At 36.7% G+C, this 24,666-nt stretch overlaps 1 protein-coding gene across 1 annotated transcript in view; it reads left to right on the top strand.

Annotated features, from left to right (window-relative positions):
- The window catches only part of MDN1 (midasin AAA ATPase 1), a 122,187-nt gene that overhangs the window by 79,822 nt on the left and 17,699 nt on the right, over positions 1-24,666 (top strand). Inside the window, exons 68-87 of the mRNA XM_034408983.3 lie at positions 253-347; positions 1,116-1,240; positions 1,773-1,910; positions 2,354-2,463; positions 2,834-2,907; positions 3,462-3,657; positions 6,900-7,056; positions 9,220-9,366; positions 10,623-10,749; positions 11,486-11,591; positions 13,048-13,163; positions 14,576-15,037; positions 15,402-15,631; positions 17,586-17,723; positions 17,920-18,092; positions 18,312-18,473; positions 20,049-20,183; positions 21,127-21,268; positions 22,253-22,428; positions 23,668-23,808. Of these exons, the coding sequence (XP_034264874.2) occupies positions 253-347; positions 1,116-1,240; positions 1,773-1,910; positions 2,354-2,463; positions 2,834-2,907; positions 3,462-3,657; positions 6,900-7,056; positions 9,220-9,366; positions 10,623-10,749; positions 11,486-11,591; positions 13,048-13,163; positions 14,576-15,037; positions 15,402-15,631; positions 17,586-17,723; positions 17,920-18,092; positions 18,312-18,473; positions 20,049-20,183; positions 21,127-21,268; positions 22,253-22,428; positions 23,668-23,808 (3,150 nt within the window). The remainder of the gene's footprint in view (positions 1-252; positions 348-1,115; positions 1,241-1,772; positions 1,911-2,353; positions 2,464-2,833; positions 2,908-3,461; positions 3,658-6,899; positions 7,057-9,219; positions 9,367-10,622; positions 10,750-11,485; positions 11,592-13,047; positions 13,164-14,575; positions 15,038-15,401; positions 15,632-17,585; positions 17,724-17,919; positions 18,093-18,311; positions 18,474-20,048; positions 20,184-21,126; positions 21,269-22,252; positions 22,429-23,667; positions 23,809-24,666) is intronic.

Below are 24,666 nucleotides of genomic sequence, written 5' to 3'. Positions count from 1 at the left end.
GTCATGAATGCAGGCATTGATCACAAAGTTATTTTTTCAATACTGTGATAATTGTGAATGGTCACTAAATGAAGCAAATTGCTAAATAAGGACCACCAGCATAAAGTGTTCCCCTCTCCCATGCATTCCAGATACTGTTACAATTCCAAACAACTAGAAACCAATTGGTTGAGAAAGGCTAGTACAGTGAGCAAAGGATGGCTTTTTAACATCATCTGCAATTTACTTGAAAGGTATCACTTTGTTTTGTAGGATTGGGAAGAGAATGCTAGCCGGGCTGTGTCTCTGAGGAAACATCTTGATCTCATCACTCAGATGATCATTCAGTGGCGAAAGCTAGAATTGAAGTATGTACTGTTACATACAGCTGCAGATGGAGCAGTGGGGTCTTTGCAACATGGGGCGGGGCTGGGCTGAAACAATTGGTGCTTTCACTGCAGGGCTGGAGTGAGCTCGGATGAATGTGGCTTCGTATCTTGTTGCTGAGGACAGTGGAGTGCAGAGTGGTAGGGCCTGCGTAGTGTGCGCATAGTACAGTATGTGCACATCCTGAAGTCATAAAAGATCATGTGACTACAGGGACACGCCATAACTTTAAGAACTGAGCGTAAATACTATTTGTTTAGTGCTATCGTAATTTGGAACAGTCACTAAATAAGTGATTAAGTAAAGCAAAATAAGCAATATAGTAAAAGAAAAATAACTATAATAAAGTAATGAAGAGGCCTAGATTTGTTTACAACAGACAATAGGGCTCTGCCAAACTGTGATTAACCTGAAGGCTGGGGTTTTTTTTGTTTTTTTTTAAAGGTCTTCATTTAATGTTGGATAAACAAATGACTGTTATTGAGGATAAACTGTAGGAGAAGGGATGGCAGAACCTGGTAGCAGAGTAAAAACAGGGATTATTTTAGAATACCAATATGGCCACAAGAGAACTAAATCCAACCCCCCCCCCCTTAAGTGTCTTTGACCCTTATCCAATTAAGCATTGTTGAAAAGTTTCCTGTGCATAGTCTTTTAGCATAAATAAATTTATTTGAACCTTCATGTATGGACCTGGTCTTTCATATAAAGCATTAAACTTTACTTTTTTTCTCCTCTCATGTTTTCAGTGGTTGGTCTGCCAGTTTGGACAATGTAATGAAACAGTACACAGAAAAATCAATGAAGCACTGGCTTTCACTCTATCAAATGGTTGAAAAATACCAACAAGAACAGGCAGAGAAGAAAATTGAAGGTTAGAAAATATTCATGTAGTAAAATAAGCTGCTAATAGAAGCCTCTCCTGTAAAGTTAACTTTACCCAGTAAAGAAGATGCATATCTATGAATGAGATAAATTAATATAACACAAGAATTCCATAGTTTGTGTTTATATATTTGTAACTACAACGGTGGATGGAATATAACTCATTCAAATCAAGTTGAGGTGAATAATGTGATTTAATTGTACCATTGTTCCTTTGCCCCCCCTTCCCCCCCCCCAATTCTAGCCTCCTTTAAATTGAATAAGAATTTGTATTAACTCTCTTATCTACTCTTGACATTACGGGGAGAGGGATTGTAGGAGAAACAATCATAGTTTTGAAGTTGAATGTAATTTATATGTAAGTTATATTTGCACTAAAGAAATATAGGAGGCAGGAGTGTTTGTTTTGTTGGTATGTCTTTATTGGAAATCATCAACATTAAACAGCTTCCATTATGTATTTTTCTCATTTTTCTGCTGCTCATTTATCTCTTACAATTCCAACTTCTTGAAACTGATAGAAGTTAATTTAGCATCTATGGTCGATACACTGAAACTTTTCATAGAACGATCCACATTAGGGGAATTTCATACAAGACTTCAAATGCTCTTAGAATTCCACTGCCATACCTTGTTGATGACACAGAAGGAAAAAAATAGTAAGTGCTGTTTTTTGTTTACTGGGTCAGGATTCATTTGTTTGCTAACAAATTGACAAATATTAGTGGCAGTATTACCTGAAGGATATAACAAAATCATTCATTGCATTTCTTTTCTGTTCACTTATTCTACCTTTTATTCAATGCTGCTAATATTTTATATGCCTAGGGTAAACATAATTAAGATCAGTTGTTGCAGTGCAAGATGACTTTTTATAGGTAACTTTTAAAATCGTTCCATGGTAGTCCTTCAAACTTGGGCACTATCTTTTAAAAAACTTGTTAAGTAAATGAGATTTTTTTTTTTTTTTGTAGTTGGATGCCAAACTGATTTGTGAAAACAGGGTTCTTTCTAGTTTGGAACTAAATCTAAATAATACTGTGGTATTCATATGCCTTTATTATAGAAGCAGGAAACTAAATGACATTTTTTCTCTTTTTAGATATGCTGGGTAATGTATTATGGAATCTATATAATTATTATAAGCAATTTTCAGAATCTGTCCATGCCAAGCTGATTGAACAGCGACATCCCATAGAAAAAGAACTGAAGGTGAGGATGAGATACTTAAGTATGATGACAGTTGTCTAATTCCTGAATATCAAATATCAATAAAAGGATCATATTTTTCTTTAAACTGAAAACATGAAATCACATTACAGATAGTTTTCACATAGTGACTGTCCATGATGGAAAAGTAACTTTGCGACCAATCCTCACATTTATGACTTTTGCAGTTGTGTGAAGCAAAGGAAAGCGGAAGTATGATAATCAACACAGTTGTGGTTTCACTTAGTGACTGCTATGCTTAATGATTGAGCTGCTGAGCCCAATTGTGGTTGCTAAGTGAGAGCTACTTGCAGTACTTTGCAGTGTGCATATTAAGACATAATAATAAATGAAGTTTTGTTTTCCACTGTAGGAGTTTGTGAAAATCTCAAGATGGAATGATGTCAGCTTTTGGGCTGTAAAACAATCTGTAGAAAAGACACACAGGTAAATGAAGTTCTGGTAAAATGTCCATTTCAGACATTCATTTGAGATTTCCTTTTTCTTCTTTCAACCTATTTCTTTGTTCTTTAAAACCAACTCTGCAAAGTATTAAGAAAAGACAGACAGATAGAGAAGAATAAAATTCAGCAACTCTCTCATAGAGCACGGTGCCTAATGTTACAATGCATAACAAATCAACAAAATTACAGTAGGATATAACCAGTCTGCCTATCTCATTGTTGCAGGGTGGTAACAGAAACTCCCATTTTAAACTGAATTAAATTGGATTCCTTAATGTGTGCAATATTGGCTGCATTCACACAATTCTGTCAGAATCTTTATTTTTTGTTAAACAAGCCACCATTCATAACAGTAAGCCATGTTTAGTTGGATTCACATATTGTGCTAAGCTGAGAACAAACAAACCATATTCTTTCTTAGTGTTATGTGCAAACTCTAACATTACATATAAAGTTTGAACAATGCCTTTCACTTTGAAAGATAAATGTATACCTGCTGTTCTCCTAGTTCTCAACTTTGGTTTTCATGGGCTCTAGGACGCTGTTTAAATTTATGAAGAAATTTGAAGCTGCTCTTGGTGAACCTTGTCAATCAGCCTTGGTGGAAATGCCTAAAGAAGAACAACTCATTTCCCTGCAGGATCGGAAAACACCAGAGAATGTTGAAACTAACATTCAGAAGCTAAACAATATACTGAGGAAACACCTAACTGTAAAATTAGATGCTACTCAGGTACCTGTGGCTATTTATTATGGTGAAATAATTGAGTATTAAACATCTTTATATAGTTCACTGGATTCTTTTCAGAGAGTACTATTTCCAGTTAATTATGTATGTGGCAGGTATAAGATTTTTCCTAGAGCATTTATAGCACATAGTTCACTATGTCATTCCAAATTTCAGAACTGAAGCTGTATATTGACCTTCCCATGTTCAAAAAAAGTTAAAAGTGTTAGGGGAAAATCTCCTTTTCTGATTATTTAAGATGGTGGAGATCTCTTTGGAAAATGTTTGTTTCATAAGTAAGCAGTCAAAGTTTAAGAGCTGCTGTGGCGCAGTGGTTAGAGTGCAGTACTGCAGGTTACTTCTGCTGATCACCGGCTGCCAGCAGTTTGGCAGATTGAATCCCACCAGGCTCAAGGTTGACTCAGCCTTCCATCCTTCTGAGGTGGGTAAAATGGGGACCCAGATTGTTGGGGGCAATAGGCTGACTCTGTAAACCACTTAGAAAGGGCTGTGAAGCGATATATAAGTCTAAGTGGTATTGCTATTCCTAAGGCTACTGGCTAAGGCCAGTCTATTCCTTTTTTAAAAAAATCAAGTTTTATTGATTTCCCCCCCCCCCCACATTCACCCGCATATTTTATGAACAGAGTATTGGCCATATCATAACATATACAATTTATCATATTCAAATACATTTTGCACAATTACAATTTTTGCCAAAATTTCCTTTTTCCATTTTTTTTTTTTTTTTTTAATTTGATTTATATGCCGCCCTTCTCCGAAGACTCAGGGCGGCTTACAATGTGCTCAGCAATAGCCTTCATCCTTTTGTATATTTATACAAAGTCAGCTTATTGCCCCCACAAACTGGGTCCTCATTTCACCTACCTTAGAAAGGATGGAAGGCTGAGTCAACCTTGAGCCTTGGCGAGATTCGAACCCTGCAGTAATTGCAGGCAGCTGGTCTTAAGCAGCTTAATAACAGGGTGCCTTAAACCCTAGTTTTTTTGATCGTGTCTTAAAATTTCTATGCTTATTTGTATAAACAACATCTTTATTTGCCCTCAAATTCTAATTTTTCTGTTTTAACTCATATTTATTCTTTTTAATTTTTAATAACTCATTCTTTATCCTAGTGCATTTATGCATGTTCGAGATTGCCTTTCTTCCATTTCATCTTTTTTATTGTACAGCAATCTTTCTTCTCAATCTCTTCCATCTCTCTCCCTTCTTTCCTTTCTACTTTCTTATTCCCTCTTCTCCTACTCCTTCTCTACTTCCCCTTCCTTTCTCCCTCTCCTCCTCCCTTTCTAACCCTCTCTCCTACTCTTATTTCCCCTCCCTTCCTTCCTCCCCTCTTCCCATTCCTCTCTCCTTCCCTTCCCTGCCTCTACTCCTCTTTTGTCTCTCTCTATTGCTGTATTCATTTTCAGTTTTCTATTTTCCACTATGGTGTCCAGGCAGCCCCGACTTTTCTTTCATTTATTTTCTCAAAATTCCCCTTATCTTTTAATTATTAACAACGTATTTCAACTTATTCCATTTTTATCTTAAATCCTTTGTTAGTATAACCTTCCAACCCTTAACAATATCTTTCTTCTATTTTATTTCTTACATGCATTATTTTATTCTTACTTGCATCATTTATTAACATTTCCATTTTATTCAATTTTACATTTGAATTTCCCTCCTTGATTTCAATTAATTCTTTTGTTACTATTATTTCTCTCGAATTTGTACATCTTCCAACAACAAAATATATTAGTCCATTCTGTCTTTCACATTGCATCTACTGATCTATTTTACATTAAATAATGTATTTCTTCTTTTTTATTTACTCACATTTCAATTTATATTTACTTATATCCCTTTTATAATAATCTGTATCTTCCTTCTAAATTGCTTTTTACATATAATTTCTACAGATAACATCCTTCTCTTCAATTAGCATATTCCTCTTTTAAATTCCTTTTTACTATCCCCTAACTATTCTTTTAATTTCTCCACAATTCCATTTCTTGACACTTTCCATCCTTTCTCTCATTCCCTTGCCTCCTCCTTCTTCTTTTTCTTCCCCATTTCTTTCTCTTCTCTCCCTTTTTAAAATGTATTCCCCCTTATCCATTTTTATTCTATCACTGTTAATCCCAGTGTAATCATCTTTTTTATTCTATCACTGTTAATCCCAGTGTAATCATCTGTATCTTTATTTTCATTTATTTCCTTCCCAATTCTCCATATTATCAATTTAAAAAGCAAGGATTTTTAAGTTTATTATTCCTTTGCATATAATTCAAATTCAAAGTCCATGTAATGTCTCTTTTTTCTTTTATCTTTCTTTTTCCCCCCTGTCCAGATAGTGTCCAATTCAAATGTTCATTTGATCCATTCCAATTTCAGTCTTTGTTCTCTCCACTCCTCTTGCAATCTCCTTCTAGTTATATAAACAAAATACTCCTACAGTACTTTCAGTACTTTCTCACAATGATATAAATAAGCTTAGTACGATACTTCCTTTCCACCAGCAGATGTCTCTCTCCAATTCACAAGGTATCCATTTGTAAATCCACAAAAATGATTATTTCCTCATCTCCAAATTAAGTCCTTTTGTTGTTTAAAGATTACTTCTCTATCTCCTTTTTTCTTGTTTTAATTTCATCCAAATCCAGTTTTAAGTTCCAGTGGAAGGTTCCTTTTAAGGCTTTGGTTTTAGTTTTAAAGTTCCTTTTTATTTTTTCCTTCGCTTACATTCCCGAGTGCCAATTAGCCGCTAATTAGTCATTGGGACTTCTTTCAAGCTTTTAAAAGTTTTTCTTCTTACCTGTGAGTTGGCCAATTACTCACCTGGTAACAATACTCTGTTCAATCTCCACTCCTGCTCACATTTTAATCCGGTTGCCCCAATTTATAGCGGACATAATAGCTGCCTCTCCCACCGCCGGGTCAAAGAGCTGTCTCCAACCTTGCCTGCTCCTCTTTGGTCTTTCAAGACGCCTCTCTCTCTCCCCCGTCCCTCCAAGACGGTTCCGGTCCGAAAACAACACCCACCCCACCCCCCGACAGTGGTTTGTCTGGCTGAGTTTTCGCAAAGCCCATCGGAGCTTCGCTATTTCCCAGCCAGTATCACCGTGATGCTTCCGGTTTCCCTCCCAGTCTATTCCTTTTTAAAGGAGTAGATTTCAGGAACTGGCAGCTGGTAACACAAAAGTTTCAGTTGTGCTGACTTTCCTACTGTGAACATTTCCCAGGCTCTTCATTTAGAAGACTTCCAGGGGTGGGCATTTCATCCAGAATCACTTCAGGGACGCTTACCTAAACTCACCAAACGAATGAAGAAGATATGTGCAACTCTAGTGAAGGATAGTTCTATCTTGAACTTGGTGGAGAATCTTGACAATTTCACTGGTAAGCATCCCAAATGTTGTTTATATTATGATTTAATTAGCCATTTTGTTTTGAAGAAATTATTTTTGCATTGTTGACTGTTGTTCTAGTTTTTACAGTAAATTTGCTATAACTTATTAACTTTTTTAAAAAGATTTTTTAGATCTATATTTAGTAGGCACAAAATGGAATCCTTAATCATTTAGCTGATGTCAAGGGACCACTTGGTCTAATTACAGGTTGTTCTGGAATTATAAGAAATTAAACTGTGTGAACTTGCAAAATAAACTTCTGAGACAGAAATAGCTTTCGAAGTGGATTGAATGTTGGATTTAAACTATTGTCAAAGAAAGTACCGTATTTTCCGGCGTATAAGACGACTTTTTAACACATGAAAATCTTCTCAAAAGTCGGGTGTCGTCTTATACGCCGGGTGTCGTTCTCCTGTAACCAGGCAGACCAGCCCGAAAGGCTCTGACGAGCCTTAAATGGCTCTGGCGATCCCAGCTCTGGCGATCCCAGCTCTGACAATCCCAGCTGAGTTCCCTGCAACTCAGCTGGGATCGCCAGAAACCACGTAAAAGGAAAAAAGTTTTTTCCCTTTTACTCTGGCGATCCCAGCTCTGACAATCCCAGCTGAGTTCCCTGCAACTCAGCTGGGATCACCAGAAACCCCGTAAAAGGAAAAAAGTTTTTTCCCTTTTACTCTGAGGATCCCAGCTCTGACGATCCCAGCTGAGTTCCCTTCAACTCAGCTGGGATGGCCAGAGCCATGTAAAAGGGAAAAAGTTTTCCCCCTCCAGCTTGCTTACCTCAGCTGCTAGTCGCAACGCTTGCCTTGCTTTGCCTGAATCTATTCAGGCAAGCAAGCAACTCCCTGCCTGCAATCAAGCAAGGAGTTAGTTGTGGACTTCAACTCCCAGAATTCCTCAGCCAGCAAAGCTGGCTGAGGAATTCTGGGAGTTGAAGTCTACAAGTCTTAAAGTTGCCAAGGTTGGAGACCCCTGTTCTATTGGGTAAGATTTTTCCCCTTTGGGAGCTTTAAAAAAAATAGTCAATTGGGGTTTTTTTAGTTGTTCTTTTTTAGACCTAGCCATTTAAAGTTCAGGAAGTTTTAAATTTAGCTTTCATATAAAAATAAAAATAAAATAAAATAAAACAATATTTGTGCAGCTTTCTGAGATGTAGTGTGTTTCTGTAGTGTTTCACTCCAACTACACAAACACACAAAATCTCACAAAGCTGTATGTGGAATTTTGTGTGTGTAAAGTGTGAAAGTTGGTTTTTTGGACTTTTTGTGGCTGTGTGAGGTTCCTGCTTGTTGCAGGGGCCATTTTGGGTCTAGCACAGCTGCTTTTACATTGTGGGTGAGCCAGTTGTGTTGTGTTGTGTGTGTTTAGAGTATGAAAGTTTTTTGGGGGGGCTTTTTGTGGCTGTGTGAGGTTCCTGCTTGTTACAGGGGCCATTTTGGGTCTAGCACAGCTGCTTTTACATTGTAGGTGAGCCAGTTGATGTTTTTTAATTTTTATTTGGTGTGCATTGGAAGAGGGGCAGTCTTATATGGCGAGTATAGCCCAAACCCTATATTTTAACAGGAAAAGTTGGGGGTCGTCTTATACGCCCAGTCGTCTTATATGCCGGAAAATACGGTATGTAATTAACTGGGCAATATAGTAGTACATCATAGGACAACAACATTTGACTCAAGGTACCTCAAATGGTCTAACTTACAGAGTGTGTCCAAAAACTGGGACCCATGACTCCAGTTGGGTTGAAATCGGGCAAATCTGTGATTGCTTCAGTGCTGCCATGCTAGCATAATGCTGCTTGGAGATTCAGGAAATTGGTTTTACCTTAGCCCTCTGGAGGCCAGGTGGACTGGTCTCAGCATTGGCTGCAGAAAGATAGTTAGCTACAATCAAGCTGTCATGAAGTTGGAAATCACTCCTATTCCTCTTGCTTTTTTGTCTTTGGTCATTATGTTTCTTTCTTTAGGTAAAGAAATACCTCTAAAACAATAACAGAACAGGTCACAGGTGTGGTTTTAATATCAGTCAATATTAAAAATAAAATATTTGTATACTGCTTTTTCTCCTAAAGAAAACATGTCTAGCATACAAGAAAAAGAAAATATAATTTGAGAGACTGTGATACTCCTATTGATTCTTCTCCTCCTCCTTGCAGGTGACGTAATTTCTTCTGCCCACAAATTGCAGAACATGTCTGTGAATTCAACTTCAGAAAAGGAAAAACAGAAATCCGAAGCCAAACACTTACTTATGCAAAAACAAAGGGCTCTAGCAGAGCTCTTTAAACACCTTGCAACTACAGGTCAGTTAAATCAAAATTCTTCTAACATATTATGTAAATCAAAACATGCCCTTGTTTTTTAGGGCTCAGTCACAGAATGAATTTCATGTATTGGCAAGCAGTTAGTTTTGGTTCACGGAAACATGAGTTTCCGTAAGTAAGTAACATAGGAAAAGAATTGGTATGAAATAATTGCACATGGATACAAATAGTAGTGATTATGGTTTATGCAAGTCCTACAGTTCTACGGATCTCCTCTGAATATACCCTGGTACTTCATATTGATTGTTTTCCCATCAGTCATGAAACCTGCATATAATGATGAATTACCTTAATTTTCATTAAAGAAAAATAAAAAAACAGGGACAAACAAACCCACTTAATCTGTTAATCTCTAGTTAAATTTGCTTGAGTAGAGAAACTCCAGCACTTATCTTACTAGACTTTTAGTCCAACAAAGAAATCCATCACCTGCAATTTCATTCTCTTACTCAGAGATGCTAGTGATTGTGCCTGTGTCTTTTCAATGAGAAAAGCATGTTCTAAATTCCTTGTTTCAGAGAATTTGGATCATCTTCACATAGTTCTCCTTATTTGAATATAGTTATTTTTAGACAATAGTGTGGTTTAAATCAGATCTAAGTGAATTAGAATGAGAAGAGATAATGGCGAAGGAAGGCATATGAGCCTATATTTTAATATCCAACCATAATTTGGGCACATACATAAACTGAGACTTCATTCATAAATCATGCCAGATCAATATTTTAAATTACAATTGGTTGAACAAGCCATACTGTTACAGCTTAACAATGATAAACCACAATTGATGTTTTTTGTCACATTAATTTACAAATAAAGAAAATTCAGTGAATGTGAAGGAAAATCTATCCAGTATGTAGGTCCAATGACAATCGTTCCTATTATTTGATTGGAATTCTGATTCCAAACGAGCACTAGATTTGGATTCTTAACTGCATGAGTAGATTTGCAAAAATATTTAATATTAAAGATCTGAGAAAGATAAAAATATTAGTTTGATGTAGTGGTTAAGAGGCTAACCTAGAAATCAAGAGACTAGTTCTAGTCATGCCTTAGGCATGAAAGCCAATTAGGTGATCTTCGACCAGTCATTCTCCCTTAGCACAATCCATCTCACAGGGTTGTTTTTGTGGGGAAAATAGGAAGAGAAAGGAGTATTGGTATATTCATTGCTTTGAATTATTATAAAAATAATAAAGGCGGAATAAAAACCTAATAAATAAATATCTTTCTAGGATTATCATATCGCAAAGGCCTGACTTGGTCTCGTTCCAAAAGTTCGCAAAATATGCTTTTCCTTCATCCATTGGATTTAAACAGAGCATTGGCTTTAGTTAACGGCACGCATAAATTGGATGCAACGTATGTATTGCTTTAGTTCTGTACTATAATAGAATTTTGATGTCAGAAAAGATGGCAAAAATATATTCTTGGATTTTTGAAATCTAGTCTGTGAAGATAATTGATTCGGTTATTTTAAAATCAGATTAAGCATGATGAATATCCCATTGTTTTCTCCTTATGGGATTATTTTTACTTTAGTCAACAACAATCTGAAAAATGTGGATCTTTGGCCTTCATTTCTACTTCTGATCAGAGATCCTCTCCCTGCTCTTTGTAATGGAAACAAACACTGTGGAAATTAATAAGATTTACTGGATGTAATACACAGCAGGGAAAGCCAATAAAGATCAGTTATCCAATTTAAGTATACAATCAAATGCTGATCAAGAATTTTTAAGATGTAGATTTTGTGTTATTATATACTATCATATGAAGACTTTGAAGTGTTTGCCTTTTTTTTTTTGTTAGGGCAGGGATTTGTTATAATCTCACAGACTGCTCAAAAGATAAATGAGTTTGAGTGGCCCCTTTTATGAATAAATATTTCTCTGATTGGAAGATGTGTTTGGCAGCAATTAGGCCCATAGATCTGATCTTCGATCAAAACTCTTTGGGTTGGCTTATCAGTTTGCCTTCTCAAGCCTTACAGGCCTAAAAAAGTTGTGACTGTGTAAGTTTTCTACAACTCCATGAGAGCTTCAACCAAAGTTTGGATACCTCTGTCTCAAGGGATTCAAATTGTTTTGCTTTTCAGGTTACTCTCTCAAATCTCTTTGTCCTGGGATGGATGCCAGAAATACTTCTATCAGTCTCTTGCACATCACTGTAGGCTTCAGACAGCATTATTAGCACCTTCCAAGGTAAATCCCCAGAACCAATGTAATACCCTTGTTTTGGTGTTAGGCTTGGGCCATGGAGATAGGAGGGTTTTTTCTTGAAACTTTTCTTGTCCATAAAGCTCACCGAGTGACTTAGGGTCAGTCACTTTCTCTCAGTTCAACCTACCTTACAGACTTAGTTGCTTTGGATAAAATAAGAGACATTTTCCATGTACATCACCTTGAACTCGCCAAGGAAAGTAGGGAGGTAAAAAGTAATAAATAAAGGAAGCAAAACCAGAAGTTTCAATATATATTGAATTTGTATACCGCCCTACTCCCGAAGGACTCAGGGCGGTGAACAGCCATAGAATAAAACATATAGATACAAAATTTAAAATAAACTAAAACGAATTAAATAATTTGGCTGAACAAATTTAAAACCCCAATAATTTAAAACCAAATTTAAAATTTCCATTTAAAAAGGGGAAAGACTTAGGTCAGGCCAGCTTGATGAAATAAGAAAGTCTTGAGCGTGCGACGGAAGGTACGCAGATCCGGGATCCTCCGTATCTCCGGGGGGAGCTCGTTCCAGATAGTAGGTGCCCCCACAGAGAAGGCTCTCCCCCTGGGGGCTGCCAGTCCACATTGTTTGGCCAACGGCACCCGGAGGAGCCCCTCTCTATGGGAGCGTACTGGTTATTGGGAGGCTATTGGTGGTAGCAGGTGGTCCCGTAAATAACCAGGTCCTAAGCCATGGAGCGCTCTAAAGGTAATAACCAAAATCTTGAAGTGCACTCGGAAGACCACCGGGAGCCAGTGCAGCTCGCGCAGGAGAGGTGTTACATGGGAGCGCCACGTCGCTCCCATCACCACCCGCGCGGCCGCAATTGGCGCCTCCGAGTGCTCCTCAAGGGGAGCCCCATGTAGAGAGCGTTACAATAGTCAATACAGTTGGTGAAATAGTACCACTTATTCTAAGACTTGATGTTGTCTTATATACAGATGGACACCTTCTTAGAGTGCGTGTCCTTTAGTTGTAGACTAGACTTCCCCTGTATGGCGAAATCTAGGTGTTTTGGACTATGACTGCTATCATTCCCAGCCCTTGACTCCTATTGACTGAGGACATTGAATGTTACAATTTAACATATTGGAGGGCACCATAGAGGCAAAAATATTGTGAAATTATGTGGCAATTAAATGAAGAAATGAAGTTGGATAACTATACTATTTCATTACTTATCTTTAGCGCTTGGCTGCATTTAATAAACCCTACATATAATTAAGAATGCTTAATTAGTCACTCTAATTTAGGTATGGAATAAATTTGCAATGTAATTTTATACATCTCTCAAAGTACCTGAAGGGGAATTAAAAACAACGTGCAAAATCATATCTAACTAATTGACAGTATAGCCTCAAGCATTTTACAGCTATCATTAGAGGAACTTGTTTTGATAAACAGAAGGATGAGAGCGGCTACCTTTTTCTACAGGAGATTGGAGTAAGTACTGTTGAGCGATGCAAAGGATTCACTGCGCACCTCATGAAGATGCTTGTCAAACAGAGGAAGTCTCTCACTGCTTTGACAGAACAGTGGGTTTTCCTGAGGTATTGTCTTTCTATTTTATTTTTATAAAATAATATATATATATATTCCAAATTTATTCATTCGGATTAAGAAGAGCTTCTATAACTATATACAGGTAGTCCTCACTTGCCAACTGCAATTGAGACCAGCTATTATGTTGCTAAGCTACATACATGGTCATAAAGTGCAACATCACATGATCGTGCCAGCTTACAGTGTCAGTTCCAGCTACAGACTTGCAATCATTAAGCACAATGTCACATGACCACAACTTACGACTTCTTGCCAACTTCTTCACTGATATGCTTGTCAGAAGCTGGCTGTTGAGGTTACAAATGTTAAATCATGTGACATGGGAGAGCTGTAACTATTGTAAATGGTACCAGTTGTCAAGAGCCTGATGATCGCATGGTTTTTTTAAAAAAAATCAGGTTTGTTGAGGTCATTGAGGAGGATGTTTAAAGCTCATCCTGGGCTTTGCTTGCCATTTTGCTGTAGCTCAGCCCAAACAAAGTGGGAGCAAATTTTGACAGCATTCCCACTCTGCCTGAGGAAACCTCATTGGGTGATGGAAGTACCCCAGAATTTGAGAGCCCTATGACACAAAAACTAAAATGTAATTGTTTAATTGGTTATACATTCCATGTTGGTTTTAACATTTGATATTGATTTTAATTGAATATGTTTTAAATTACGGGCAAAATTCTATTTAATTAGTTTTAAATAATTATTTTAACTTTTGTACAAATGTTTTTATTTTGGCTGTTCACCGCCCTGAGTCCGAAAGAAGGGCGGTATACAAATTTAATAAATAAATGAATACATACATACATACATACATACATACATGTCCCATTTCTGAGCCCAATTAAATCATTAATTTTATTCATGGGGCACCCAAATACTTCTTTCAGTTTTTGAAAGATCTGGTTTTCTCATACTTAGGAGTTACTTAAAATAATTGCTGAATTGATCTAATTTCAGGTAAAAAAAAATTTATAGCAGGATTTTCTTTTTCCCACTGTAACCCTGGCTAAAGAAAATTGAACAGAAATGAGGTTGTCATTCTTTGGGGACCGTATTGCTCACCTGAGGTTGCCATTATTATCCCTATCATTATTCAGGCCTTCCTCAGTCTGTATTGAGAGTACAATTCCCTGCTTTCTCTGGTTGAAGGTACCAATTGAGAAAAGCTTGAATAGACAAATCCACAGGCTTCCTGGGTGTATTGGAAAACAAATTCAGAAGAAAAATAGGTCTCTTACAGGATGGTGAGAAATCAAGTAGATAATTGAAGAGGAAAAAACAAAACATTTAGGGAAAGCTCTATGTCCAAATCTAATAAAGACTAAAATACTGCTACTCAAATTGTAATAATTGCATTTTAATTACCAATAAATCTGTTTGTTACTTATATGAATCTCTTGAACAGGAATCAGATAAGCTGTATACAAGAGATTGATGCCAGGCTGTCTCCTGGAAGTGAATACGAAGTGGTTTTCCCTCCCCAAGAAGGTGTTCAGCAGTGGACTGACAGATTGCAGTATCTTTCCATGCAGTGTGTAGTGCTTCTAGAACAGCTGTCTTGGTTTATAGAATGCTGTCCAGAAGACCAAGCTTTGAACACCCCTAGGACAGAAATAAAATCTGAAGGGGTGGAATTGAACTCTTCCACTATTCTAAAGTCACTTCCAGAACTGGATCCATCAGACCTACAGTATCTCACTCCAATGAGTCCAGAACAGCTGCCTGCTGCATGCAGGATGCGGAAGCAGGATACGATATATCAGCAGCTGGCTTCCAGGGTGAAAGAGATGCTAGTAGAGGTGAAGGCAGTAAAATCAGACGTGGACAGAATAAAACAGGTGTCTTCTGAGACTCTCTTCCATTCTTGGTAAGTGAGATGCATCCTTTGGGACAAAAAAGAGGGTTGCATTTGTTTGCAAGCTGCATGTAACTGCCTCAGTAGGATTATACCTTTTCTAGGGGTTTTGCCCATCGGAAAGCTAAACCACTCTGATAGCCTAGCTCAGGGGTGTCAAACTCAAGGCCCATGGGCAGGATCCAATCCAATCCGTGGGATGCTTAGATCTGGCCTGTTTTGCTACTGTAAATGTGTATGTGTGTGTGTGTGTGTGTGTATGTATGTATTATATTTCTAATGTCAAGTCACTCATAAGTGCAACAGAAACCACTCCATGTTTATTCATAGCAGTTTTTATTCAGTTTCCAATGTCCCTTTTAACGTTTTTTCTCAGGAAAAGCTTTGAAGTGTGCTCTTCAGGAGTGGATTGTTTGCTGAAGGTTTCAACCCAACTGCAGGATATTGAGCTGCTGTTTACAACACCCGATTCTCAAATCAATCAAATTGGATCACAGATGACATTAATCAGGAGTCTCATATATATCCAAGGAGAAATTAATAGCAGTGTAGATGATTTTGCTATCTGGAAGACACAGCTCTTCAGTTCAATTTCACACTGTGAAGGTAAAAATGATTCTCTCTCCTTCTTCTGCTCAATAATGCAAGGGCTTTATTGATTTAATATCGTTCTCTGTTTGCCAATAGGATTAACTACATCATTACTTTTTATGTTCCTAAGTATTTCTTTATGCTTGATATCCAGCGATCACAATGTTAGATTGTTCTTCTTTCTAGAAATGGGCTTTTTGTAAGTGAAAGTATAGTCTTTAAGGGGCTGGGATCTAGGACGTTTACTGTTCCCTTAAGCCATTTTTATTGTACTTCAGCAGTAGAGGTAGTCCTCGGCTTACAACAGTTTCTTTTAGTGACTGTTCAAAGTTACAACGGCACGGAACAAGTGACTTACGACCATTCTTCACAGTTATGACCTTTGCAGTATCCCCATGATCATGTGATTAAAATTTAGATGCTTGGCAACTGGTTCATATTTGTGACTGCTCCAGTGTCCTGGGGTCACGTGATCTCCTTTTGCAATCTTCTGTCAAGCAAAGTCAATAGGGAAGCCAGACTCACTTAACAACCGACTTACTACCTTGTCAACTGCAGTGATTCACTTAACAACTGTGACAAGAAAGGTCATAAAATGGGGCAAAACTCACTTAACAACAGAAATTTTGGGCTCAGTTGTGATCATAAGTCGAGGACTACCGGTATTTGGAAGCAGATTGTCTGAGTAGTGGACCTTCTGGAAAGCAAAAGTAAAGAAGGGATCAACTTAAAAAGTAAAGACAACCTTACTTGAGTTACTGCTATATTGATTTTCTCTCAGTTCTTCTAAGCTTGCCTTTGAGGTCACAAATGTATCACTGGGGCTTATGGGGTTTTCCCATCCTGGGAGAGGTTATACTAGAATTGTTTGAGTAAAATTTAGGGCTTAGGGAAGGTGCCTCATAGTTCGACTCCCTCAGGCTACTTTTAACTTACTGTGAGGCTGAGTGTGGGGGGGGGTGCTATCTAGTTCCTAAGTGATTAAACTTTCAGCTACAGGTGGTGCCCAATTTACAACAATTCATTTAGTGATCATTCAAAGTTACAGCAGGACTGAAAAAAAGGGACTTAATGACCGTTTTTTTACAGTTGTGACCTTTGAAACATCCCCAAGATCATGTGATCAAAATTCAGATGCTTGGCAACTGGTTCATATTTATGACTTTTGCTGTGTCACAGAGTCATGTGATCCCCTTTTGCGACTTTTTGACAAACAAAAGTCAATGGGGAAGCCAGATTCACTTAGGAACCAAGTTACTAACTTATCAACTGCAATGATTCCCTTGACAGCCGAGGCAGAAAAGGTCTTAAAATGGGGCAAAGCTCACTTAACAAATGTCTCACGTATCAGTAGAAATTTTGGGCTCAAGTAAGTTGAGGACTACCTGTATGTGCAGAAGTTTTATTTGAAATAATGAAATTATTGACTTCACTACCAGTCATTTTTGTATTACATCCCTGAAAGCAGGGGTGCTATTCAGCATGTTCTGACAAGTTCTGGAAAACCGGTAGCGGAAATTTTGAGTAGTTCGGAGAACTCTGAACCTCTGGCTGGCCTCAGAGTGGGGTGGGAATGGAGATTTTGCAATATCCTTTCCCTGCCACGCCAACCAAGCCACACCCACAGAACCAGTAATAAAAAAATTTGAATTCCACCACTGTCTGAAAGGGAATCTCTGATTTAATTCTGAAGAACAACAACTTTCTCTATAATGTACAATAGTATCGATCCCGATTTTAATGGAGGGAGAATTTTGATACTTCAGATACTCAAATAGGGAGAAAATTAGGGCAGTATTTTATTTAAGTAAGTAGATAGTTTACTTACTGTAAGCATTTAAGTAAGTAGTTAGCTAGACACTATGGAAGCAAGCATCGTGCACACATTTATCTATCTATCCATCCATCCATCTCTTCATTGTAAAACTAAAAACCTTCCCCATTTAACTTTTCAATGATATTTCTATAGATGACGAAACATCCGATGATGGATTTGTAGAACACTTCTCGGATGAAATAGAACTTGCAATCCACGTTATCTTGAGTTCTGTTCAGTGTTTGGTTGAAAGAAGAAAAGACAACGAGGAGATATTCCCAAAGGAAGATGGTAAGACTGAAAGAATTCTTTCACTTGTTTTGTTTTGAAAGCAACTGTTATGTCAAATGCATTTTTCTTGTATATGTATATGACACTTCTGTAGCACAATAATTTTAAAAAATGAGAACCAACGATTTATAGGACATATTCATGTGCTCAGTTGGAATGCATTTTTGATAATTGCTTTTTATATTTCTTATTCCAGGGGAAGAATCTTCAGTTGATGAGCTCCAGACAGGGCATTTAACTAAACTCTTAGATGAAGAAATTTGTTCTGATGTGAATTCTTTGCATATACAAAAAATAATTTCAGTCATTTCTGAACTCTTGGTGGAATTGAAAACTCATGGCGAGGATTACACTGAATACAAATGCAAGGTGATATTTTTCGGCTGAAATAAATCTTGGGGAAAGATGTTAAACATAATGTTAAAATTGTTTCTTCATCTTGCCTCAAATAGTAGCATATAAGAATAAAAAATATTTTTCTGAAATTGCTTATAAATACTACAGACAGTGAAACTAATCCTGGGGAAAGAATATGTAGTCGCTTAATATTTTCCATTAATTGACATTATTTTTCTTTTATTTCTTCAGTTTTTTAATCAGGCCTGCCACTTGCTGGTACGTCTATTGCCAATTCTTTGCAAATATTCCAATATTGTCCTTTTCTACCTCACGGTTTCCTTGGCCACACATAGGAGCACTGCAAAATTGCTTTTTGTCTTGACAAACATATTTACGGAAATTGCACAAAAGGTAAGAAGTGAAAAGTGAATGTCATTGTGAGAATCTACATTTAATAGATACCTTTCATTTTTTTTTAAAAAAAAATATTTTTGCTTTGTGCTATTTTTTTCTGAAATTAAAACATGGCCTTTGAAATGGAGTAGTGTTTATTGTTGCATATTGTATTGGTTTTCCAGTACAAGCTTAGCAGACTTTTCAGAATGTTAACTAGTAAGCTGTTTGACTAGAATTAAATGGCCCAAACACTGGGTAAAATTGAACCAGTTTCTGTCAGATGTGTGCAGATAAAACGAAGATCCTCATCTTCCTGTCCATTTTTTCTATATCATGCTAGATTGTGTGTACCACAGTTATGTCCCATCTCCATCACGTTTTTTCTAGGCTAAAAGTGTATAAGGTCTTCTTGCCTTTTCTCACAGGGAAGTGTTTGAACTCATTATCATTTTGGTTGCAGTCTTTTACAATTTTTTTCCAGCTTTCCTATATCCTAAGTATGGAAACTGGAACTGTGCATGCTATTCCAGATGTGGAAGTACCATAGGTTTGTATAGGGACATTGTTATTTTCAGGTGATTTCTAATCACTCTTAACACAGAGGTTCCCTTTTCTATGAGCAGCTTAGTCAACATTTTCATTCTGTTGTGCACTGTGACCTCAAACTTTCTTTCCTGATCAGTTGCAGACAGTTCAGACCACAACACTATAGATGTGAAATGGAAGGACAAAAACCAGTTGTTTGAACGTGCATTACTTTACACTTGCTTAGCATTACTCTTTGATTGACAATTCACTCAATTTAAAAGTATTGTTCCAGAGCTCTTCATAATCAGTTTTAGCTTTTACTATTCTGAATACTTTAGTATTATCCACTATTCGGCTACCTGACTATTTCTAAATTAAGACTTATGAATGAACACAGAATAAGAGAATCAATCCTTTTTTTGCAGTGTTTCTCAACCTTGGTCTGAACTTCAACTCCCACGATTCCCCAGCCAACCCAGAGTTTAAATCCAGATGGCTATGGTTGAGAAACACTGCTTAAAAGGAATGATTCACTTATTCTGATTCATAAGTCTTTGATGGGGAACTTCATCAGGCTTTTGGAGCAGCAAAATGTACGGTATTCATAAATTCATTTTAATTCATGTACCCTGTTGGCACTCTCAGAAAATTCAAAAAAGTTGAGGCAGGATTTAACCATTGCAGAATCCATTCTAATTTTCTTCGAGCAAATCTTGTTCTCCTGAATACCTAGTTATTTCTTAAATTTTGATTGTCATTCCCAGCAATTTGCCTGGAAGAAATATTAAGTTGACTGCCTACTTTTTTTAAAAAAATGATATCATTTTGGCTTTCTTCTGGTATTCTGATTCTGATGTGAATAAAAAAGACTATTTTTCTAGGAGGAAAGCAATTTTACATATAGTTCTTTAGGAACTTTTGGGTGAATAATCCAGTTATATGACAATTAATTTACATGTTAATAAGTAACTGATCTTAGTGGATTTCATTTTAATGTTCATTTTAGTGTTCATTTTAATGACTGCTATCCTTGGTTCAGCCGAGTGATTTTTTTTTTATTAGGGTTTCTGTTTACCAAAAGAAATAATTGAGGATGGGGGAGAAGGAGGAACAGAATTCCATGATTATGAAGATGGTGGCATTGGAGAAGGCGAAGGCAAAAAGGATGTTAGTGATAAGATAGAAAATGAAGACCAGGTAAGGTTTGAAGTGTCTATTTATAGTCTATACAAAGCAAATGAATCCTAGGGTTTTAGTATTTATGGGAAACATGAAAAAGTACTTATACGTTTTGGTGGTGAACAAACAGCATTGCATAAGGATGTGCACAAAATGGAAAACATGTCAAAGTTCAGAAACAAAATCTGGAACCTTTGTGTTGGTCCCAAATTTTTGATATTAAAACACCCAAAACAACAACAGAGCAAATTTCTGAGGTAATTAAGCCAAGGCCAGTAGCATCAGAGGTGTGGCAGCACAGCATAGGTCAACTAGCCCACACTCCCCCAATCTTCACACTTCCCTCAGTCCTTTCTTTTCCTCAATCACTTCTTCCCAGTGCCATCCCTTTCCTCAGCCCTGCTGTTATCCATGTCTTAGCCTAGGCATTTATTCTTTATAGCAATGGCCTTGTCAGGATCAGTCAGGCTTCCAGCATAGCATATGCCAACAGCTGACATGCTTCTCCTTAATCACTGCAACTAAAATTTTAGGCTTTTTCCATACCAGACACCATCAAACCACTTCTGCCAGGAATGGTTGGTCTAGTTTGGAATAAAGCGACTGAAATGTGTATTTTGGTTAAAGGCATAAAGGTCATATGCAAAGTGCGGTTCTATTAGTGCAGGAAAGGTTAATGCATGGAATGTTAAGGAACGGTTAATACATGGAGTAATGCAGGAATCCCTGCATTATTTTTGTACATTCATTTAATGGGTTTCAAAGTCACTTCACCCCCTTCATTCTTTTTAATAGTCTACTTCGGTTTTAAGGAAATATAACATAAAAATAAATTATGGTATTCTTGAGGGGAGAGAAAATGCTAAAATTATCTTGCTGAAAGTTGAGGAGGGGACAAGGAGAATTCATGCTACTTTAAAGAAGACACCCCGTTAAAATAAAGCTTGATTAAATATTCCAGGTAGAAGATACTTACCAAAAAGGTCAGGAAAAGGAAAAGGAAGATCCAGATTCGAAACCAGATATTGAAGGAGAGGATAATGCAATTGAAATGTCTGAAAATTTTGAAGGGAAAACATACGATGGGGAGCAAGAAAAAGAAGGTATGTGTTTTGCACTATATTTTTCATCTTTCTGACCTGATCTAAAGTAACTCCAGAATTCAGCGCACAACTGGGATACTGAGGTTTAATAATAATTTAATAAGTTTTTCTTTGAATTTAATAGAACATACTGAAAGGCAGGCATCCCATTCCTGTGTAATATTATTAGGAAAATCTTTTGGTAACACTGAAACATTTTGGGGTTTTTTTCTTACTGAAGTTGGAACTTGATAGAACCAAATGTACCTATACAGAATTAACTTAAAATGTGACCCCCCCAGTAGTTTCTTGTGACAAAATTAAGCAAATCCAAGCTCTAAACAGAGCTTTCCTTCCGTTCATGTCGATCTCTTTGTATACATGGGATAAAGATTTTCAGACCAAGAGGACCAGGAATTCAACAGGATTTGGAAGTCCATAGGTCGTGGTTTTTACACTAAAATGGCAATGTTGTTGGTCTTTTTCAAGTATTTAAGAAAGAAGATATTGTGTGTTTAGTAGCTGTTCTAATTAAAAAGCAAAAGTTTGCATTGGAAGATCTGTTTAGTGCAATGTTTATAATTCCTATTCGGCAATATAGTACAATAATGAATGAGTGAACTTTAGCATAGGTAGTATGACACAGCCAGAAATAAAAAATAAGGTTTTTAATGTTCTATCAATACTTTATATTTAAGATTTTTTTTTATCTTAAATCTCTATTTCATGTAGACTAGCTAAAAAGCGTAAATATTCCCATTGCTGTAGAAATTCTTTTTGCCCATGGGATGAGAACTTTCACATATACCAGTGTAAAAGTACTTTATATACAAGAAATTGCCTATATATCAAGTTAAACCATTAGTTCATTTAATCAGCTGGAAACTATATGTTCTCCTATTGAGTTCTAGTCTGTCTCCAGACCCATAATGCTTTATCTTTACAATTATGGGAATTTCTTCTTTGAAGATTAACATTGAGCTTTATTTATGTTACCTTGTATAGAAGAGGATGATAATTCTGATGAAGATGAAGACTTGGATAAGCAGATGGGAAATCTTGGAGATGGAGATGCTGACAAATTGGACGAGAGGCTTTGGGGAGATGATGAGGAGGAAGAAGAGGAAGAGGAGGATGAGAATGAAGATGGGAAAACAGAAACTGGACCAGGGATGGATGAGGTAAAATTTTAAATGAATATAATGTTTGAAGGAGTTAAGAGTTGCACCATTGATTAATTATGTAAAATGCATGACAGTACATAGAAAAGGGGGCATGATGGATCAGCAGTTAAAGATGCTAAACTTCTCAGCTGGAGAACTGACAGCCCATGTTCGAGACCCAAGTGCTATGCAACGGGGTGAGCTCTCATTATTTGATCCAGCTCCTGCATTCCTAGCAGTTCGAAAGCATGTAAATGCGAATAGATAAATAAGTACCATTTCAGTGGGAAGGTAACAGTGTTCCGGGTGCCTCGGCGTATGGTCATGCTGGTCACATGAACACAGAAATATCTTCAGACAACGCTGGCTCCCTCAACTAAGAAATGGAGATGAGCACCGCCCCCTAGAGTTGGACATGACTAGATGGGGGAAACCTTTACTTTTACATAAAATTCAATTCATTTCAAGTTATTTTTTCATTCAGGCCACATAAAAGGAAGTGCTTTTTCATACAATGAATTAAACTTTGCAAAATAATAGCAATGGGCGCCAAACCTTCATTTCAAATGGAGATTAGACAATGAAAGAGATGGCAGCTTTCATTATCAGAATATTTGATGTTAATACCTGATCACTCCCAAGAACTTCTGTTAGAAGACGCTGTTCCATTTACCCTAATGGTGAATGCCTTCAGCACATGATTGACTTCTCTCAGTATGTGGGACTCATCCAAAGAACTATTCTTCACCATAATTACTTTGCACAAAATGTAATACTCTAAGCAAAATAAAGAGTAAACGCCAATCAGTCTGTTTCTTATATTGGAACTTTTGAAGGGCTTTTTATTTTCCCAGAAAATATTTTGAGGCTTTTTTCAATTTGGAATTTTAAAAAGATTTTTTAAAAATCTTACTTGGTTTATTATTTTAATATAGCTTTTACCTTATTTTGTAAGGAATTTTTAAGAAAAATTTTGAGTTTTCTTTTTAAAACGGTCTGAGTGCGATGTAATAAATCTACTTTTACTTTTAGCTTAAAAGTTCAGATTGTTCTATGATAGCATATTTTATTAGTTTAGCTCTGTTTGCTGTTGAGAAAGCACAACAAATGCATTCTATTAAAATAGAGAATTGTTTTTAATTTAATAGCTATATTCATAAAGAAGTAACCATGTTTCTCAAAACAAGTTGAATAATGTTAGCCTGAGAATTATGTGTACATTGGTGGTAACATGGATATTTTTCTTGAATTATTTAGGGAGATTCTGAATTGGTGGCAAAAGATGACAATATAGGAGTTGACAATCAAAATGAGAAAAAATCACCGAACAATGAAGAAAAAGAGAAGCAAGCAGATGACAGTGAAACCAAAGAGAAAATCCATGAACAAATAGATGAGGTAATAGCCTAACAACTCTGGATTGATCTGCTTATTGCTGTGTGTGTGTGTGTGTGTGTGTGTGTGTGTGTGTGTGTGTGTGTGTGTACATGCATATTACTGTAGAAATAATTGAAGTTATACGAACTTGCATTTTATAAGCATAGTTGGGAACAGGGCAGAGATTCACAGAAGCCTCTTGTTTGTTCAGTAAATAAATGGTAAATTAATTTGTCTCCAAAAAATGCAATTCATGCACAGAATTTGTAGAAGATGAGTTTTACAACCAGTGTCCATCAAAACTAACCAGTAAATGTCTTACCTTTTGCATGATTATTTACTTATTTTGTGCATTGGGTGGGAAATTAAAAGAGGAAATGGCAGCAGAGGATAGTAGTCAAGAAGCTGAAAGGGTACATATATGTACCCGTATGTGAGAGATTCAATAAAATACACTTAACTGGGAGTGTGCATTGCTAATTTAATAGTGCTTTGGACCTTTTGTGCATCACTCCTCTGTCGTTAAAGCAGCCACCTCTTTTTTCAGGTTTCTGCAAAGAATGTGAATACTTTATTGAATTGATTCATTTCTAAATCTCTAAATGTACTCTTTTCTCTCTTTTTTTTTTCTGGCTTTCCATTTCTTATTTCCCCTTTTCTTTGCTTTCATTTTTAACTATGTATACAACAAAATAAAACACATGTTAAGCTGGCTAAACAAATTAAATTTTTGCAAACAATTCTTAAAGTTACTGCACATTTAAAGTTGGCACAAAAATCTGAAAAAAAGACATTGCTGCTTTAATTAGAAGCAGAGTGGGGCTATGCTCATAAACATCTAGAATACTTTTCCAAATTATTTTCAAAGCATGTCACCTT

The sequence above is a fragment of the Pantherophis guttatus genome, chromosome 1 (genome assembly GCF_059756535.1).
Source record: "Pantherophis guttatus breed Tessera chromosome 1, ASM5975653v1, whole genome shotgun sequence".
Classification (NCBI taxonomy): domain Eukaryota; kingdom Metazoa; phylum Chordata; class Lepidosauria; order Squamata; family Colubridae; genus Pantherophis; species Pantherophis guttatus.
Note: the sequence above shows the minus strand (reverse complement) of the source record. Positions and strands in the feature narration are given on the sequence as shown.